The 18,319-nt window shown below is 66.4% G+C and overlaps 1 protein-coding gene and 1 pseudogene across 2 annotated transcripts; one reads left to right on the top strand and one right to left on the bottom strand.

Moving 5' to 3' along the window:
- Positions 1-941: 941 nt before the first annotated feature.
- Positions 942-1,722, top strand: LOC125356445 (annotated as a pseudogene).
- A 9,355-nt stretch (positions 1,723-11,077) lies between these two features.
- On the bottom strand, positions 11,078-17,234 carry Lhx3 (LIM homeobox 3). 2 transcript variants are annotated; one of them, XM_048346012.1, is made up of 6 exons: positions 17,153-17,234; positions 13,862-14,033; positions 12,903-13,105; positions 12,392-12,543; positions 12,149-12,317; positions 11,078-11,496 (listed from the first exon to the last, which is right to left on the bottom strand). In XM_048346012.1, the coding sequence occupies exons 1-6, from the start codon at positions 17,232-17,234 to the stop codon at positions 11,078-11,080; spliced, it is 1,197 nt and encodes a 398-aa protein (XP_048201969.1). The 2 variants fall into 2 exon arrangements, with proteins under 2 accessions (XP_048201969.1, XP_048201966.1); XM_048346009.1 differs by lacking the exon at positions 17,153-17,234 and adding an exon at positions 15,576-15,669.
- Between the last annotated feature and the right edge of the window lie 1,085 nt (positions 17,235-18,319).

Below are 18,319 nucleotides of genomic sequence, written 5' to 3'. Positions count from 1 at the left end.
CACGCCCACCGCCCCGTGACCCGCGGAGACACGCCCACCGCCCCGTGACCCGAGGAGACACGCCCACCGCCCCGTGACCCGAGGAGACACGCCCACCGCCCCACCTAAGAGGACACGCCCACCGCCCCACCCAAGAAGACACGCCCACCGCCCCACCTAGGAAGACACGCCCACCATCCCACCCAGGAAGACACGCCCACCATCCCACCCAGGAAGACATGCCCACCGCCCCACCTAAGAAGACACGCCCAGCACCCCACCTAAGAGGACACGCCCACCGCCCCACCTAGGAAGACACGCCCACCATCCCACCCAGGAAGACACGCCCACCACCCCACCTAGGAAGACACGCCCACCACCGCGTGACCTGAGAAGACACGCCCACCACCCCACCTAAGAGGATACGCCCACCACCGCGCAACCCGAGGAGACACGCCCACCACCCCACCTAGGAAGACACGCCCACCACCCCACCTAAGAGGACACGCCCACCACCTCACCTAAGAGGACACGCCCACCACCCCACCTAAGAGGATACGCCCACCACCGCGCAACCCGAGGAGACACGCCCACCACCCCACCTAAGAGGACACGCCCACCCAACCTGGGTACCCCGGAGATGGATTCCAGTGCTCACCTGCCTCTACCTCAGGCCTGAAGCCCTGTGAACAGCAGCCGCGCCCTGCACAAGCACAGCCTGCCTGCCCTGGTGCTCGGCTCCACATCCCCCAGTGCCATGACCAGGGCAACTTCCTGCCCCTGCAGTGCCACGGCAGCACTGGCTTCTGCTGGTGTGTGGACCTTGATGGCCACGAAGTCCCTGGCACCCAGACTCCCCCTGGCTCCACCCCACCTCACTGTGGCCCACCACCAGAGCCCACCCAGAGGCCTCGGCCAGGGTGTGAGCGCTGGAGGGAAAGCCTGCTGGAGCACTATGCTGGACGGACCATCAGCCGTGTGAGCTTAGAACCGGGAGCAGAGCCCGAGACGATCATTAATTCAGGTCTGATTAGCCCTGAAGGACGTGCCATTGATCACTTCCGTAGAACAATGTACTGGACGGACCGTGGCCTGGATAAGCTGGAGAGGGCCCGGCTGGATGGCTCTGAGCGCAAGGTCCTCTTCCACACGGATCTGGTGAACCCCCGCGCCATCACCGTGGATCCAAGCAGAGGAAACTGGTACTGGACAGAGTGGAACGGAGAAGCTCCTAAAATTGAAACATCTCCTTCAGATGAAGAAAACCGAAGAATCCTGGTCAATAAAGACATTGGAAAACCGAAGAAGCCTGGTCAATAAAGACATTGGATTACCCAATGGGTTAACCTTTGACCCCTTCTCCAAACTCCTCTGCTGGGCAGATGCAGGAACCAAGAAACCGAAGGCACTGGGTGGCGTGTGATCCAAAACAACCTCAACTACCCCTTCAGCATCATCAGCTACGCAGATCACTTTCACCACGCAGATTGGAGGAGGGATGGTGTGATATCAGTGAATAAACACAGTGGTGAATTCACGGACGAGTATCTTCCAGAGCAACTATCTCACCTCTACGGAATAACTGTAGTTTATCCCTACTGCCCAACAGGAAGAAAATGACTATGAAATGTAAAGGAAGACTTGAAGTTTACAATCAGCATCCTGACCCTAAAAATTACTGCAAAGGCAGAGAAAGTGAAAACGGAATTGGCCATTAGAGATTCCTACATATACAAGATGAACATTTTTAGTGTAACAAGACAAAGTATATTTTGTGAACATTTATACCTCAACCTTTACTACTGTATTTTTTTAAACAAAGGTTGTTATTGCAAGCTTACAAAAATGTAATGGAATTTTAATAGTTGCTTATTAAAGCAACTTTTTGTAAACATATCATATTTTAAAGTTCAAATTGATTAAGATCCAGTTTACTTTGGGACTCTAAATCTGAATTTTGCTATGGATTCTTTCTGGCCAAGAAGTTAAAGCATATCACCAATAAGACAATGCAGTTAGAGGAGATTATGCAGAACTGATGGGAAAGAACCAACTTATTTATAGATTCCCAAACAAAGTTCTAAGACTTTTTCTTTTACCTCCGCAGCAGTGCATTTCTATTTATATTAAAAGGTGCTACAACTAATCATTTTGTATTTTCTGATCCCATAAGTGCCTCTACAAAAGTACCTACCCAAAAGTATTACAATTATAGATACCAAAGATGTAGCAATTCTCAGATTACCTAGAGAATCACAATAAAATATTTTAAGTTTTCCTGTGGGGAAAAAAAGGAGGACACGCCCACCACCCCACCTAGGAAGACACGCCCACCACCCCACCTAAGAGGACACGCCCACCGCCCCGTGACCCGAGGAGACACGCCCACCACCCCACCTAGGAAGACATGCCCACCACCCCACCTAGGAGGACACGCCCACCACCCCACCTAGGAAGACACGCCCACCACCCCACCTAGGAAGACACGCCCACCGCCCCACCTAGGAAGACACGCCCACCACCCCACCTAGGAAGACACGCCCACCACCCCACCTAGGAAGACACGCCCACCGCCCCACCTAGGAAGACACGCCCACCACCCCACCTAGGAAGACACGCCCACCGCCCCACCTAGGAAGACACGCCCACCACCCCACCTAGGAAGACACGCCCACCACCCCACCTAGAAGGACACGCCCACCACCCCACCTAGGAAGACACGCCCACCACCCCACCTAGGAGGACACGCCCACCACCCCACCTAGGAGGACACGCCCACCACCCCACCTAGGAGGACACGCCCACCACCCCACCTAAGAGGACACGCCCACCACCCCACCTAGGAAGACACGCCCACCGCCCCACCTAGGAAGACACGCCCACCGCCCCACCTAGGAAGACACACCCACCGCCCCACCTAAGAGGACACGCCCACCACCCCACCTAAGAGGACACGCCCACCACCCCACCTAAGAGGACACGCCCACCACCCCACCTAAGAGGACACGCCCACCACCCCACCTAGGAAGACACACCCACCGCCCCACCTAAGAGGACACGCCCACCACCCCACCTAAGAGGACACGCCCACCACCCCACCTAGGAAGACACGCCCACCGCCCCACCTAGGAAGACACACCCACCACCCCACCTAAGAGGACACGCCCACCACCCCACCTAGGAAGACACGCCCACCGCCCCACCTAGGAAGACACACCCACCACCCCACCTAGGAAGACACGCCCACCGCCCCACCTAGGAAGACACGCCCACCACCCCACCTAGGAAGACACGCCCACCGCCCCACCTAGGAAGACACGCCCACCGCCCCACCTAAGAGGACACGCCCACCACCCCACCTGGGAAGACACGCCCCACCGCCCCACCTAGGAAGACACTCCCACCAGGTGACAGGTGAAGACTCCTTGACCTCTGTGGTCCTTTAGGGACCCACTCGTGAGGACTGAGCTGCGGGCCGGCCCACAAGGTTAAGCGCGCGGTGGGAGCATTCCCAAGGCTGCGCCCCAAGACACAGAGCCGTGCCAGGAAGCAGGAGCTCAGACACCGGGCGCCACCTCGCACCAGCAGACCTTCCTTCCGAACACGCACACCCCAGAGCCCACACTGGGCTCGGGCTCCCGCCCCGCCACCCCTCCTGTTAGCAGATTCCCTGGAGAACAGCCCTCCCCGCAACCTTCGGTTTAGAGAAATGGGACAACGACGGGGAGGCAAGCAGAGCCCCTCGCCCTGGTCCTCCATTCTGGGCACGGGAGGGAGGGCTCTTCCCAGGTTGATCCACAGCCACACAGAAATGAATCCATCAGCAACGGTGCCAGGCCCTGCATCCAGCCGTCCCTCTGCGTCCAGCCGTCCTTCAGACTCTCCTGAGCTCCAGACCCCTCCCCCGCGGCTGCCCGGGACCCGGGGTCCCCCTGTGGGGTCTTGGCTCTGGTCTCTACTTCTAACTCTCCAGGTGACTCCCAAGCTTACCACATGCTTCACAAGGAGGCCCCTGACTACAGTTTGAGAAACTATAGGGACCTTAGCTAACAGGAAGGAACCGGCGGGCCTGGTAGCTCACCCTGTATCCTTGCTACTCAGTAGGTAAGAGCCAGCCTGGGCAGGAAAGTCTGTGAGACTCTTACCTCCATGGAATCACCTTGAGTGGAAGAGCTCAAGGACAGCGCCCAGACCTGAGTTCAAGCCCCATGCACGACCAAAAAAAAGCAACAACAAAAACAATATATAGGTAGGACCCATTGGGGCTGGGGTAGAAGCCCCATTAGAGATAGATGAGAATCCTGTAGGGAGGAGGAGGAGCAGCCTTTCTAGAACGTTCTAGAAAGTAAGAGGAAGTGTACAGGAGGAAAGCCCCCGCCTGAGGATTGTCTCTTTAGAGGGAGTCAGGTGCCAGCCTCCCGGGCCTCGGGTGACCAGGTGCCCCAGCTTGAACCTGGTCTCCTGGGGTCACTGACAGCCCCAGGAACAGGGGGGGGGGTGGGAAGGGGCAGGTTTCCTAGCAGAACTTCTCAAGTGACCCCCAGAGTCTGGGCTGCCCTCCAGCCCCGCCCTGAGCCAGGCAGGGGCATGAGGAATCAAAGCATGGGGAGGGGCAGAGGAGCCCCCCATCTCCCAGATTCTCCCAATGAGCCCACAATGCCTGTGTAACAAAAGTCAAGCCGTGGTTGTGGCGGCCAGCCCTGGCCAGGCAGCCCTCCCTGCTGGGGGGGGGGGGAGAACGGGTGGAGGGAGCGGGAAGTCTCTGGCCGGAGTCCCCAGGTGGGCCTGTGATGTCAGGCCCCCTAAAATCGCACCTCTCTGACAGCCCGGCCAGTGCGGCCCAGCTCTTCCCGTGAGCCCCAGTGTCCACGCCTCCCGAAGGCCGAAGGGGTACAGCGTCACCCCCCCAACACCCCCACAGCCAAGGCCTGGCGTGGCCCTGCCGGGGACCGGAACGAAACTCCGGGCAGCCATCCATTTCCAGCGGGCTCCGGCCTGACAGCGGCGCCACCCCCACCGGCTCCACGTTAACGAATGGGACACTTAGCTTAATGAGGAGCGTTTGCATAAGAGAAAGCTGCTAATTAAAATTTAAACCTTGTCCCTCCCAGCACTAACGGGAGCTCAGAACAAAGCATTCCCAAGTGGGTGGGGCAGCCAGCCTGGGGAGCCCCTGGGAGTCCCCCCCCCAGCCCCAGCTCCCCCTGGGCACTGCCCCACGACAGGATGGTGGGGAGGGGGACCCCACCACACCCCAGAGGCTGCCCACCTGCTGCCTCCACCTGGAGAGGCTGTGGACGGCCAGGCCTGGCAGAGGGCAGTTTGGTGGGGGGTGGGCTGGTGTAGCTGGGTTGCTCCCCCCCCCAGCTGCCTGCTCAGCCCTCCTCCCGGGGTGGGTGAGGGACACTGCCCCCGCCCCTCCCCTCGGTGCTGGGGCATTGTTCGCCTAGCAAAGGAAGAGGAGGTGCCGGTGAAGAGGTCTTATGTCACTGTGTCACTGGGAACATCACAGGCCCTGACCTATGACCTTTTAGAGGTCAAACAAGGCTTCCAGCCAGGGTAGGCCAGCCCAGGGATGGGGGTCTGGGGTGTGTGTGTGTGTGTGTGTGTGTGTGTGTGTGTGTCCTGGGGCTTCAACTCAGAGCCTGGCCACTTAAGCATGTATACTTAAGGCTAATGCTCTCCCACTTGAGCCACAGCTCCACTTCTGCTTTTTGGGGGGTTTGTCGGAGTCTCCCCGGGCTTTCCAGCGGGGGCTGGCTTCACCCTCCCGGGATCCTCAGATCTCAGCTCCACCCTGGGTGGGGAGTGAGTTGAGCCCCTTTTGTAGGAAGGTTAAATTTGTATAACAAAACCAAGCACTTTAAAGGGAGACTGGGCAGTTCTGCCACCTTCCACCAGCAGCTCCCTCCCCCTCCGGTGGCCACGGGGGGAGGGGGTCCCCCCTCATCCAAACAACCTGGAGTCCTGGCTGCCGCCAGCCCTGTGCCCCGGCTTCTCTCCTCCGCAGGCCCAGAGGCTGCAGGGGAGTGCACGGTGCACCTGTGCGTGCGTGCATACATGGGGGGGGGGGACCTGAACTCAGGGTGCTGGCTTGAGCTTTTTTGTTCTGTCAGGGTTTGGCACCCTACCTCTTTTTACTTTATTTCTTTTTTTTTTGACAAGGTGTTGTGCACAAGGGGTACAGTTACATAGTAGGGCAGTGAGTACATTTCTTGTGATATCTTACACCTTTGTTTTTCTTTCCCTTCCCTAGGTCAGGTAGCCATATATACAATACCCAGTGTACCAAAATCATATACCGTAGCCACGTGGCATACGCCAAAGGAAATTCATCAAGAACTTTAAATATAACGTCAACAATAGAGTTTGCTTATCCTTGTCTTATATGAGCATATATACATAGCTGTTGAGCTATTGTGATCCACTGAGAGATCTATTTTAGACTTTTTATGTTTAGTAGTTGTTTGGTTTTAGTTACTTAATGTTGGGTCGCTGCCCCACACATGTGGTAAATACCATTTGACAAGCAATTTTTGGTTTCACAGACCTGGTCTCTACTGTCTCCCCGTCACCCCATCTTAACAGTCATATATCAGGGAGATCATGCCCCTTTGTTTTCTGTGTTCTAGGCTTGTCTCCCTCAACATTATTTGTTCGAGTTCTGACCATTTCCCTGCGAATAACAATATTTCACCATTCCTAATCGCTATGTAGTATTCCATTGTGTATAGGTACCCATATTTTTTGGATCCATTCGTCTGTGGAGGGGCATCTGGGTTGTTTCCATATTTTGGTTATTGTGAATTGTGCAGCACGAAACATGGAAGTACAAATGTCTTTTTGATATCTTGGGACCTGCTGTTCAGATAGATGCCTAGAGTGGTATGGCCGGGTCATAGGGTAGGTTTATATTGAGCTTTTTGAGGAACCTCCATACTGTTCTCCAAGTGGTTGTACTAATTTGCACTCCCTCCAACAGTGGAGAAGGGTTCCTCTTTCCCCGCCCCCCCCTCCAGCATTTGTTGTTGCCTGAGTTCAGAGTGTAGGCCATTCTGACTGGGGTGAGGTGGTATCTCAGGGTTGTTTTTATTTGCATTTCCTTTACTGCCAGGGATGTTGAGCATTTCCTCCTATGTTTCTTCACCATGTTTATCTCTTCTCCTGTGAGGTCTCCTTTAGCTCCTTCGCCCATTTCCTAGTCGTCACCCTGCCTCTTGAGCTGCTCCTCACTGCGATCCTCAGACCCCAGCCCCCTCGGTAGCCCAGGATTCCAGGCGCGAGTCACCAGCTCCCAGCCAGCTCGCTCCCTCCTCGCTCACCTTCGTGTGAGTGTGCAAGCACTTCCTGCCCCCTTCCGGAGCCGCACCTCAGCCTGCTTCTCCCCCTGCTCCCGGAGGCTCAGAGAGGCTGACGGACTCGCCACAGACACACAGTGCAGCTGGTGAACTGAGCGGATGGGAAAGCATTGACCCCAGGCTGGTGTTCCCTCCCTCCCTCCCTCCCCCCCACCCGCAAGCCTTCCCCAAGCTCCCAGGACCCTGTCCAGCCGCGGGCCTGCACACATAGGCGGCCACCTGGCTGAGGCCAGCTCACCAAGATGATTGGCAGGGGCAGGAGAGGGTAAACTGAGGGCACGAGGGCTGGCTGTGTGACACCAACGGGGGGGGGGGGGTGTGACCCTGCTCCTGCCCGCGCACCTGCCAGGGGCTCAGACTCCACCCCATCTCCCTCCTGCTTCCCAGTGCCCACAGTGTCTCTGCTGCTCAGGGCGGACTGGTTTTGTGATTAAAAATGAGCCGCAGCAGCCCGGGCCTTCGGGGTGGGAAGCCATCACCGGGTCGCCCGGGCAGACGGATGAAAGTTCCGCTGATGAAGCCGCTGCCCCCCCCATTAATTAGAGGGGAGGGGGCGCCCCCCCCCGCACCCTGCCGCAGCCAAAAGCTTGTCAACACCCTCCGCGGAGGACGAAAATGTAAATAACTTCCAGATTCTTCAATGTCATCAAGGTATGGAGAAAAGGCGGCCACACCGGGCGCCATTTATCTCCTCGTGGGTTTAAAGAGCTTTTTTTCCATTAAATTTCTTAAAATTAATGTTTTATGTTGCTCAAGTAATTTGAACAATTATGGGCTTAAAGAATTGATCGCGATGGCCCCTGGGGTTTAGCGCTGCGGGCGGGGACTTGGAGAAACCCGCCGATTTATCAAACCAGCCGCCGGGTGGGTGCAGGGGGCCTCCTCCGGCTTTGTGTGGGTGCAGGGGGGTTGGGCCTCAGGAACCAACCTGGTCAAGGCAAGGGAGAGGAGAGGGCTCCGGGGTCCCCAGTCCCCCGGCCACCCCTGGTCACGGGGGCCCAAGGGCACCACAGTGCCCATTTGACGGATGCATGTTCCTCCTCGCCATGGCTGTCTTTACCTTCGGGAACCTTCCTGTCCCGCGGTGACCCTCATTACACCCCAGGTGGGCAAGCCAGGTGCCGGCCGAAGAGCCTGGCCCACGTCCTCCCCCCCCACCCACGGCCCCGCCCCCTCTCCTCGCCCCCAGCCCCCGGGGGAGGGGGGACGTGAGGGGTTGGCTCGGTGGCCCTGGCTCCTCAGCTGGAAAGTGAAGACTGGAGTTCCCGCCCCACTCCTCACCCCCACAGCAGCTCCCCCCGCCCCAAGCCCCAAGTCCCTAAGCTAGCAGCCCTCCCCCTCCCCCCTCCCCCCAATCCTCAGGGGAGGCCCCTCTGGTCACACCCAGGGTTCCCTCTTCTGCCTCCCAGCCTCTGCCCCCCTACACCCTACCAAGAGGCCCGGCCCCAGGACCCTGTATTCCTGGCAGACACCCACTACTCCACACTCTCTTTGCAGACTGGAGCCCGGGCACCATCTTCCTCCTCGGCCCCCGCCCCTCCCCCTCGGGGTTCCTCCCTCCACCCCCTGGTTCCAGGGCCTGGGTCTGCATTCCAGCAGACAGCCTGAGGGGCCGGGAGAGCAGGGCTGGGGGTTCTATGCTGGGCCCCCACCGACCTGCTTGGACCCTCCCGCCAGCCCCTCCTGCCCCCCCCCACCTGCTCTACAAGGCCGTGGGGAATGGGGGTTGCAGGCCCCTCTCGGGGACAAGCAAAAGCCCCAGGGGACACTTAGCATTTCTTTGTCTGCCCCTAAAACGTCTCCCAGGCCCGGGCAGCTCCCGGGGTGAAAGCTCGGAGATTTGTGATCTGTGACTGCGGCTCCCACCCCCACCCCCACCCCCGCCAGAAGCACAGCCACGCCCTCCCCCCTGCCCCCACACCCATCAACCCCCCCCCAGCCCAGGAGCACAGCCACGCACCCCCCGCAGCACCGCAGAGCTTCAAGCCCCAGGTTGCCTCCCTCTGCAGGGCCTGGGCCCGCCCGCCCCCGCCCGCCCCCGCGTCCCCCGGGGCAGCCCGACGCCCCCTCTCCCATCCCGGGGCTGCCCCGGGGCTGCGGAGGGCGAGCGCCAGCTCCCTCCTGCCCGCCGGCCCGCGGGCCGCGCTGGAGCCTCCGTGGGGGCCACCGGCGCCCCCCTCGGCACCCCGGCTCCGCTCCGGGGCGTGGGCTCGGCTCTGAGTCAGTCCTGAGCGGCTGAAGGGCGGCCTGGCCCCCACGGCCCCGCACCAGCCCCGTCCTCCGAACGTCCCTCCCCCTGGCGCTCCGGTTCCAGCACGGCCGCCCCGCAGAGTTGGACCCCGACCTTCCCTTCCTCCCTTTCCCTTTCTCTTTCCCTTCTCCCCTTCCACCCTCCTCCCTCCCCGCCCTGGACCCTGGTTACTGGCCCTGTGGGACTCAGGGAAGGGCGACCCTCACCGCAGCCAGCCCCCACCCGTCCCCCCTCCCGGCAGAACAGCCCCGGGAGCCTTGGGGGTGGGCACCGCAGCCCCTAGCAGCTTCCCCTGACCACACCGGGCAGGGCCCCGCCTGCACCCCAGTCTCCAGCCTCGAGGGGGCCCTGGGAGGCGGTCCCCCAGTGGGAAGGGCTGAGGTCCGCTTGGGGCGTGGCCTCCCTGGGAGCACCCACGGGAGGCGAGGGGGCCGCTGGGCCTCGCTCCTCTCCCGAGGCCTCTCCTTCGAGAGGACGCCCACTGTCTGTTCTGGGGCGGGGGGGTGCAGGGCGTGGAGGGCTCGCTCGGAATTCACACTGCAGTGAGCCCGTGACTGCGCCCCTGGTCACCCAGCAGCCGCCGGTGCGGTGCCCGGGCGGTGAGGCCCGCGCTCGGTCCCCGCCTCCCCGGGCCACACCCGGTCCCCTGCTCCCCGCCTGGGACACAGCTGTGCCACCGACCCCAGGGCCCGGGAGCTGGGCCAACCTCCGGGGCCGAGGGAGCCCAGATGTGGGAGGAGCCGCCCTGCCTCCCGCCGCCCGCCTCCGCGCTGTCGGGGGACGCGTCTGGGCGCCCAGCCCGGCCCCCCTCCCACCCCAAACACGCGCCGCGCCAGCCACGCCAACGGACACATTTATTGAAGTCTTGGAAAGAGCTGATCACCAGAGAATAAATAAGAGCCACGGGACGGTCACAGAGCCAACAGGTGGCCGGGTCCTGGTTTGGGGGCCCGCTGGGACCCCGGCGGGCCACGGCGGCCGCTGGTGGGCGTGTCCTGGACGTGGAGGGTGGAGCGGCCGGGCGCGTGGGGGAGGGCCTTGACGGCGACCTTGGGTGACCTTGGAGAAGGGGCGCCCCGGGAAGCTCAGCCTCCCCCAGGGGCACGAAGAAAACCGGGGAGATAGAGCTGTGGCCCTGGGGCCCTGAAGGGAGGGGAATGGTCGTCTAGGAACCGAAAGCAGATGAGTGAACCTTCCATGTTTGGGCCTTGCTGGTCCGTGGAGGGACGGAAGGCCCCAGTGCGCGTTACCTGGCCCTAAGGGGGGCACTGCCTACAGAACAGCTGCCACGCGGGTCACCCCGTGTCTGGGGAGGAGCCTGGAATCCACAGGAAGCCCCCCAGGAGGAGTGGGGGGGGGCAGCTGGGCGTCCCCAGCCTCGGGTGCGGCCGGCCTCGGAGGCCCCGGGCCGTGGAGCGCTGGGCCCCCTCGCCTGCCCTGGGCAGCACCAAGACCCCCGCCTCGGCGCCGGCGGAGCCCGGGGCCTCGGTCAGAACGACGTGTGGTCCACCTCGTCCAGCCAGGACGCCGGGCTGGCCGGGAAGTCGGGGTAGCCGCCGCTGCTCCCCGTGGATAGATCGGAGCTGGGTCCGTTTCCCGCCAGCACCCGCATGGGCGGGGGGCCGCCCGGGGGTCCCGAGGGCACCAGGCCCAAGCTGGCGTCGGGGTACACCAGGCCGGAGAGGAGGGGCTGGGGGCCGGGGAGGCCCTGCGGGGCGGCGGGGGAGGGGGGCAGGCCGTAGGGGCTGCCCGCGCGCAGCTCCCGGTACGGCTCGGGCCCCGCCAGGCCTCCGTGCTCCAGCGCGAAGCTGCCCAGGGCCCCGGCGGGCCGGCCCAGGGCCCCGGCGGGCTCCCCCAGGCCGCCGTACAGGCTGTTGGCGGCACCCATGTCGGCCATGGACGGCTCGTCTGCAACGGAAAGCGGGGCGTCAGGGCTGCCGGGCGCCCCCGAAGCGGGGGTGACGCGCGGAAGCCCCTCCCCCAGCCCCGAGCGCGGGTGGGACCCCCGCTGGGCCACGGGAAAGGCCGGGAAAGCCCCCGCGGGGGCAGGAATGTGGCTCCCGGCCGCCGGAGGGGCGGGGGGGGGGGGGGCGACACCTCCATGTTGCCGGGTGGAAATCCAAGCCCCAGAGGCTACGCTCGTGGCCTGAGGCTACAATGCAGTCCAGAAGCGGAGTGGGTGCCCTGGGGCATGTTGGGGTTCCCCTAGTGAGGACCCGCCGAGGGTGGAGGTGCTTTCCCATCTCCCTGCTCCCCAATCCAAGATGCCCGGACAAGCTGGCTGCCTTTCCCCCTAAAAGCCACTGCCGGGTGCGGGAGGCGGAGAGGCGACCTGGCCCCTCCCTCAAGAGGCCGCGCTCGGGGGGACTCGGGGGGCCTCGGGGGGCCTCGGGGCCCTGCCCCCCCCGTCTGCTTTGGGGTGTGTGGACAAGGTCCGTGCACGGATTGCGCCGAGGAGGAAACTCAGACCCCCCCGGGCACTGGCGGAGCCCAGGTCTCCCCTGGACGCGGGCGGGCGGCCCGTCTGCCCCCCGCCCCCCCCGCCCCCGCGCCGCCGTACCGGTGAAGGAGACCTCGGCGTCGCTGTCCTGCCCGTCCTGCACGCTGTCCTTGTCGGACTTGGAGCCGCCCCGCGAGCGCTTCATGTTCCGGAAGTACTGCCCCCAGCGCTGCCGGCCCGCGTCCTTCTTCAGCCTCTTCTCCTTGGCCCGGCGGTTCTGGAACCACACCTGGGGGGCGGGGGGGGTGAGGGGCGGCGGGGGCTCCCCGGTCCCGCCCCGCCCGCCCCGGGGCGGGCGCTGACCTGCACCACGCGCATGTCCAGGCCGGTCTCGGAGGACAGCTGCTCGCGCACGTGGCGGGCCGGCTTGGGGGACGTGTTGTACGCGCTCTTCAGCGTCTCCAGCTGCTTGGCGGTGATGGTGGTGCGCGGCCGCTTGGCCGTCGCCTCGGCCTCTGTGGAGGAGGGGGGCGCCCGGGGTCACCCCGAACGCCCTCCCCGGGGTCGGGTGCTCGCCACGGCCGGGTCAAGGTTCTTTATTGGAACCCTGTGCCCCCCCACCGCCCCAGCCCCCCCCCCGGCCTCCAGCCCCTTTATTCTAACAGTGCGGGCGAGGTTGGGGCTTCGGGGTCCGGGACGTCGGGTGACGAACGCAGAGCAGTGCTGGTAATCACTTAGCCCGCACCATTTCCGGGCTCTTCTCCCCCCCACTCCGGTCCCCGCTCCCCGGCCCGGCCCCCGGCGCGCGGAGGGAGGCCCGGGAGGGGGGCGAGGGCGGCCCCGAGCCCACGCCGGGCCCCGCCGGCCCACCGACCTCGCTGCTTGGCCGTCTCGTAGTCGGCCTTGCACACCAGCCGGCTGTCCTCCATGAGGTAGAACTCGTCCCCCGTGGCCAGCTGCCGCTTGCACACGACGCAGGCGAAGCAGTGCAGGTGGTACACGAAGTCCTGGGCGCGGCGCACCACCTGGGTGGGCGGGATGCCCAGCTGGCACGCGGCGCACTTGGTCCCGAAGCGCCTGCGGACGCACGGGCAGAGGGAGCGGCTCAGCCCGCGCCGGGCGGCCGGCCGGCGGCGCCTACGCCCCGCGCGGGTCCGCGCCCGGCCCTCCGGGGAGGCGGGCGGCCCGGGCGGGCCTCCGGAGCGGCGGCGGCCCCGGGCTCCGGGGGCCGGGCCGCTCCGCCGGGACGTTCCCTCCGCGCCCTGGAGCCCGCCGCTCCCTCCCCGCGCGGGGGGAAAGCGAGGGGGCGCGCGGGGGGAAGCCAGGGGCGCGCGGGGGGGAGCCAGGGGCGCGCGGGGGGGGGAAGCGCGTCTCCCGCAGCGCCGCTTAAAACAAACAACAACTCCCAGAATCTACGGGACAGATCCTTACACGTGTGTCCCGACACCGGGGCTTACACGCAGGGCCGCATTCCCTAGCTTTTGCTGCTCGAGCGGGGCACCCCGCGCCTGAGTCTCGGCTCCACTCCCGGCTTCCCGGTGGCTGACGGGAGGCGAGGGAGCCTAACGAAATCGTCTGCACTGGCTGGCTTTGAACTGTGACCCTCAGACCTCAGTACTGAGCTGGCGACTCCCGGGCACAAGCCCACAGCGGCTGGCTCGGGGGACCACACCGCGACTCTCTCCTGACGTTCCGGCCTTCCAGAGCCCTGGCCACCGGCCGGGGGACAGGAGGCCCGGGACCTGGCTGTTGAGCCACACACCCCGGGGGCCACGCTCCCGCGTCCCGGCCCCCTCCGCGTCCTCCCGGCTAGGACGTGGCGGCCCCGCTCACTTGAAGAAGTCGTCCTTGCAGTAGACGCTCTCCCCGCGGCTGAAGCAGCGCTCGGCCAGCGGCGTGTGGCAGTCGCTGCACTTGAGACACTTGCTGTGCCAGTGGCGGTCCAGAGCCTTGAGGATGAATCTGTCTAGAATGTGCTGGTCGCAGCCGGCGCACAGGGGGATCTCTGTGGACAGAGGAGCGGCCCGGTCGGGGGCCGGGGTGGAAAGATGACCTCCTCCGCAGCCAGAGCCGGCCCCGGGCCCCCGGGCCCCTGGATCCCCTTTGCTTGCACCCCGCTAGCTGGAGAGCAGCTCCCCGGTTGAGGGAGGCAGAGGGGACCGTGGCCTGGCAGCGGCTTGGAGAACAAGCGTCTAGAAATGTGTGTGGAGCAGGAAGGAAGGGACGGGGCTCTTGGAGGCCCAGTGTGACCATTACAAGATGTCTGCGTAGCCGGGAAGGGCGCCTGCCGGGCTCCAATGAAAACCTCACCTCTGGTGGCCAGGAAGTTGTCAGGAAAGTCGGGACTACAAATTGGAAAAACACCTCCTCACTGTCCCCGCTACCCGCGAAGCACCTCCGGCTTCTGGCTTTGAACAACTTGGCCACCGTGGCTTCATTTTCTGGAGGCTGCAGCGGTGTAGCCGCCCGGTTCCAGGTCCCGTCCATCCCCGCTATCGCTAACCACACAAGTCCTCCCCCCTTTGGGTGGCGGCAGTACTTCGGGGTGCCCTCCCTCCCGGGCCGCGCCGTTGTTTAGCAATGGCCCGGGTCCTCACGGGTTCTGTCCCCAGCGCTCGCAGGCAGGCGCGGGGAGGGCAGGGGCTCGGGCGCTTCCTGGTGCTGGTGGGGTGGGGACGCCCTCATGGCGAGGGTCTGTGGGCGGAGGCGCCGGGCGCACCAGCGGGACCCGCTCGGATGTGGCACCCGCCCCACCTCCCTCCAGCACCGGCCGGAAACCGCGGAGGACGCGGTCCCGCGTCGAGCAAAACCGCGCGGCCCAGGCTGCGACCCGCGCGCGACCCGGGTCCCCGTGGCAGGCGGAGATCCCGGGACCGCCGGGCCCGGGCGCCGCCGATTCAGCACCGCGGCGTGGACAGCGCCCGGGCCCGTGGCCCTGCGAGCCCGCGTCGGGCAAAACCAGCCCGGGCTCAGGAGCGAGCGATCCCAGCGGGGCCCCGCGCCCGGCCCCCCCCCGGGGAGCCCCGCGAGGCCCGCGCCGCCCGCGCGCCCCGAGCCGCCGCGCCCCGGCCGCTCCGCCCCTGCCGGCACCCGGCCCCGGCGCCCGCCACCCCCTCGCCCGGCCGCGCACGCCGCCGCCCCCCGCGTCCCTCGCTCGCTCGCCGGGGCCTTTGCCTCCGAACCCGGGAAGGAAGGGGCCGGGCCGGGCGCTGGCGGGACGCGCGCTCGGGGAGCTCCAGCGTCCAGGTGGACGACGCGCCCCCCCCCCCGCCGCGGCCTCCATGTCCTGGGGAAAGTGGGGGGCGAGGGGCCTCCGGGGACCCTCCGGAGCCGGGCGCCGGGCCGGGGCCGCGCGGCGGGCGCCTCGCCTCTCAGCTCCGGAGCCCGGCGCGGGGCGGCCCGGGGCCCCCCACCCGCTCCCGGACGACCGGAGCCCCCCGGCCCGAGGGCCCCGCGCCGGCGAGAGCGAGCCGGGGGCCCGGAGCCCTCGCGGCCGGGGAGCCCTCGGCCCGCGCCCGCCCGGCCCCGGGCTCCGCCGGGCACCCACCTCGGCGCAGGTCGGCCCTCCGCGCCAGCAGCGCCAGCAGCAGGTCGCTGCCCGCCGACTCCCGCGCCGGGGCCGGCTCCCCGCGCGCCTCCATGGGGCCGGCCGCCCCGGACGCCGCCCTCGGGTCCTAAACGCCCCGGGCGCAGCGGCGGGGAGCCCGGGAGCCCGCCGAGCGGAGACTGGCAGCGCTGCGGGGCGCCGAGCCCGCGGGCGGCCGGGGGGCCCCGCGCCTCGGGCGGCGCGCGGGGCGGAGCGGCGGGGGGCGGGGCCGGGCGCGGGGCGGAGCCGGGGGTCGCGGAGGCGCGCCGGGGGCGACCGCGGGCTCGGCCGGCCTCGGCGCGGGGACCCGAGGAACCCGGACGCCGCCCCGCGCGCCCAGCCCGAGGGCGGGAACGACGGGAGAGCGGGGGGGGGGGGGGGAGCGGCCCTCGCCCGTGCCTCGCGGGCGCCTGGGAGAGGGGGACCCCGAGGAGCCGGGCCGGGCTCTCCTCCCGTGGCCGCGGGAGCCGGGGACCCCACAACGCCCGGTCTGCAGAAGCGACTGGAAACCCACCGAGGGCGCGGGCGGCGCCGGGAGCCGGGAGGGCTCCCCCCCCCCGCCCGCCCCGCCGCCCGCGCAGGGGCAGCGAGCCCGCCCGGCTCCGGCGAGGGAAGCCGGCCCAGCGTCCTGGGCCCCACACCCCGCCGAGCCGCGGAGCTGGGGGGCGCCCGGGCCCGGCTCCGCGGGACCCCCGCTCCCCGGCCCCGTGCAGCGCGGCACCGGGTTCCCAGCATCGCGCCCCAGCACAACAGGTGAGCCCACCGCAGCCCACCGCAGCCCACCGCAGCCCACCCGGGCCAGGCGCGCAGAGACGCCCGCCGGCTCCGCTCCGAGCGCAGAGGGGGCGCCCTGGGTCCTGGGTCTGGGGGGGGGGGCCCTGCCTGTGTGCTGGGCGCACGCAGAGGGGGCGCCCCTGGGTCTGGGGGGGGGCCCTGCCTGTGTGCTGTGGACTGCGCGCTCTCGGCCCCGGGGAGATGGGCGCACGCAGAGGGGGCGCCCTGGGTCTGGGGGGGGGCCCTCCCTGTGTGCTGTGGACTGCGCGCTCTCGGCCCCGGGGAGATGGGCGCAGCTCTCCCCGCCCCGGCGCCCTTCCGAGCCCAGGCCGGTGCAGCAAACTTTGCCGCTTCGCCTTGCACACCCGCTTCGCCTTGCACACGCGGGTCAGTCCCGGAAGGCCGGGCCGGGCCGGGGCGGCGGGGCTGGAGGGGCCGTTGGGCGCCGGCTTGGGCCGTGTGCGGAAGGCAGGGGGAGGGGAGGCCCCACGCTACGGGGCATCTGGACAGCTGCCAACAATGCCTCCATTATGTCCCAACGTCTGCGGCAGGAGAACGGTCCCGGGGTCGGCGGTCCAGGCGGGAGTTCCAGCCCCCGTCCCCAGCTGCGAGCCGGGGCCTCGGGAGGAACATGGAGCCCCCCACCTAGCTCCCCCCCTGCCCCCCTGCGGCCGCGGCCGGGGCTTTCATGCCTTGAAGCTCCCCGAAGTGCTCTCTCCTTCCCCCTCTCCCCCTCCCTCCTCCCCCGGTCCCTCCGGGCTTACCGGGAGTCCCACCGAAGGTGCAGAAGGCTGCGGCCGTGGGGGCCCTCGCTTGGTCGCAATTGAGCTCTGCTTCCAGAAGCATCGTGGTCACAGGCCCGGGTCCCCCAGAGAGTTGGAGCTCCCCAGTTCCTGGGGCAGAGCCTCGCCCTGGACTGGCACTGTCTGTGGTGCTGAAGGAGGTGCCTAGACTCCGGGGCCTGCGGGCTCCCGCCCCACCCCTCCTCTGTCCCCGCCCCCACGGAGGGGAGGCGGCCCGAGCTGGTCCCTCCAGCGGGGTTTGGCGAGACTGGGCTCGACCTGGTGTCCACTCCCTCCCCCCACCGGCAAGGGCGCTGCTGGAGTCCCCCCCCCCCCCCAGCAAGGAAGCCGCGGGAGTCGGTGGAGCCCCGCCCCGCCCCGGGCAGGGCAGGCTGAGAAGCTCCGTTCACTGGAAGCGGGTTACGGAGCCCTGGGGCTGCAAGTTGCTGGCCCTGCTGGCAGCCTTCTAGAAAACAGTGCCCCGTGCCGAGGCCCTTCCCTGCCAGCTGGGGTGAACTGCTGCCGCTGGCCTGCAGCCTGGGCACGTTCAAAGCACGGTGACCATTTTACTCTTAAAATTGCACATTACAGCTCACTTGGATACGGACTCAGCCCCCGCGCCGGCTCTGCTGCGGGTGAGGGAGGAATCCTGTGTCAGGCCAGCCCAGCGCTGCGGGGCCCCGCGTGGACCTCCGGTTCTGGGTGGCGTGGATTATGCAAACCTGCTCCCCACTGTGCATGCGTGTGCGTGTGCGTGTGTCTGCGTGGGAAGGCCTGGCAAGAGCCAGGGAGAGCGGCCTATCAGTCCCTGCAGTTTGAGGAGTGGCTGGCGGCTACTTGGGCCTGAGGGGGTCCCTGGGAGGGGGGCGTCCCTGGGAGGGGGGCGTCCCTGGGAGGGGGGTGTCCCTCGGAGGGGGGCGTCCCTGGGAGGGCCCTCAGGGGGGTGTCCCTCGGAGGGCCAGGGGGGCGTCCCTGGGAGGGGGGCCCGGCGCAGGGCCCTCGCCCAGGGCCACCTCCGGCGCACCGCGTGGGAAGCGGGGGTGATGACACCGCACACTGATCTGTTGTACCGGCGCAAGAGCTCCCAGTCCAGATGAGCGCCAAGGAGATAGATCTGTGATCCACTTCCCAGCCCTCAGTTCCCGTCTG

This window comes from Perognathus longimembris, chromosome 1, assembly GCF_023159225.1.
Source record: "Perognathus longimembris pacificus isolate PPM17 chromosome 1, ASM2315922v1, whole genome shotgun sequence".
Taxonomy (NCBI): domain Eukaryota; kingdom Metazoa; phylum Chordata; class Mammalia; order Rodentia; family Heteromyidae; genus Perognathus; species Perognathus longimembris.
The sequence above is the reverse complement of the archived record's forward strand: the minus strand, read 5'-3'. Positions and strand labels throughout refer to the sequence as shown.

What these genes read in the sequence shown, in the direction of transcription:
- Lhx3 (XM_048346009.1), bottom strand. Translation starts at nt 15,669, where the DNA reads ATGGAGGCGCGCGGGGAGCCGGCCCCGGCGCGGGAGTCGGCGGGCAGC. An exon ending in GAGGGCCGACCTGCGCCGAG is followed by an intron (nt 14,034 to 15,575) that starts GTGGGTGCCCGG and finishes CTCTGTCCACAG; the next exon opens with AGATCCCCCTGTGCGCCGGC. An exon ending in TGGACATGCGCGTGGTGCAG is followed by an intron (nt 12,318 to 12,391) that starts GTCAGCGCCCGC and finishes CCCGCCCCCCAG; the next exon opens with GTGTGGTTCCAGAACCGCCG.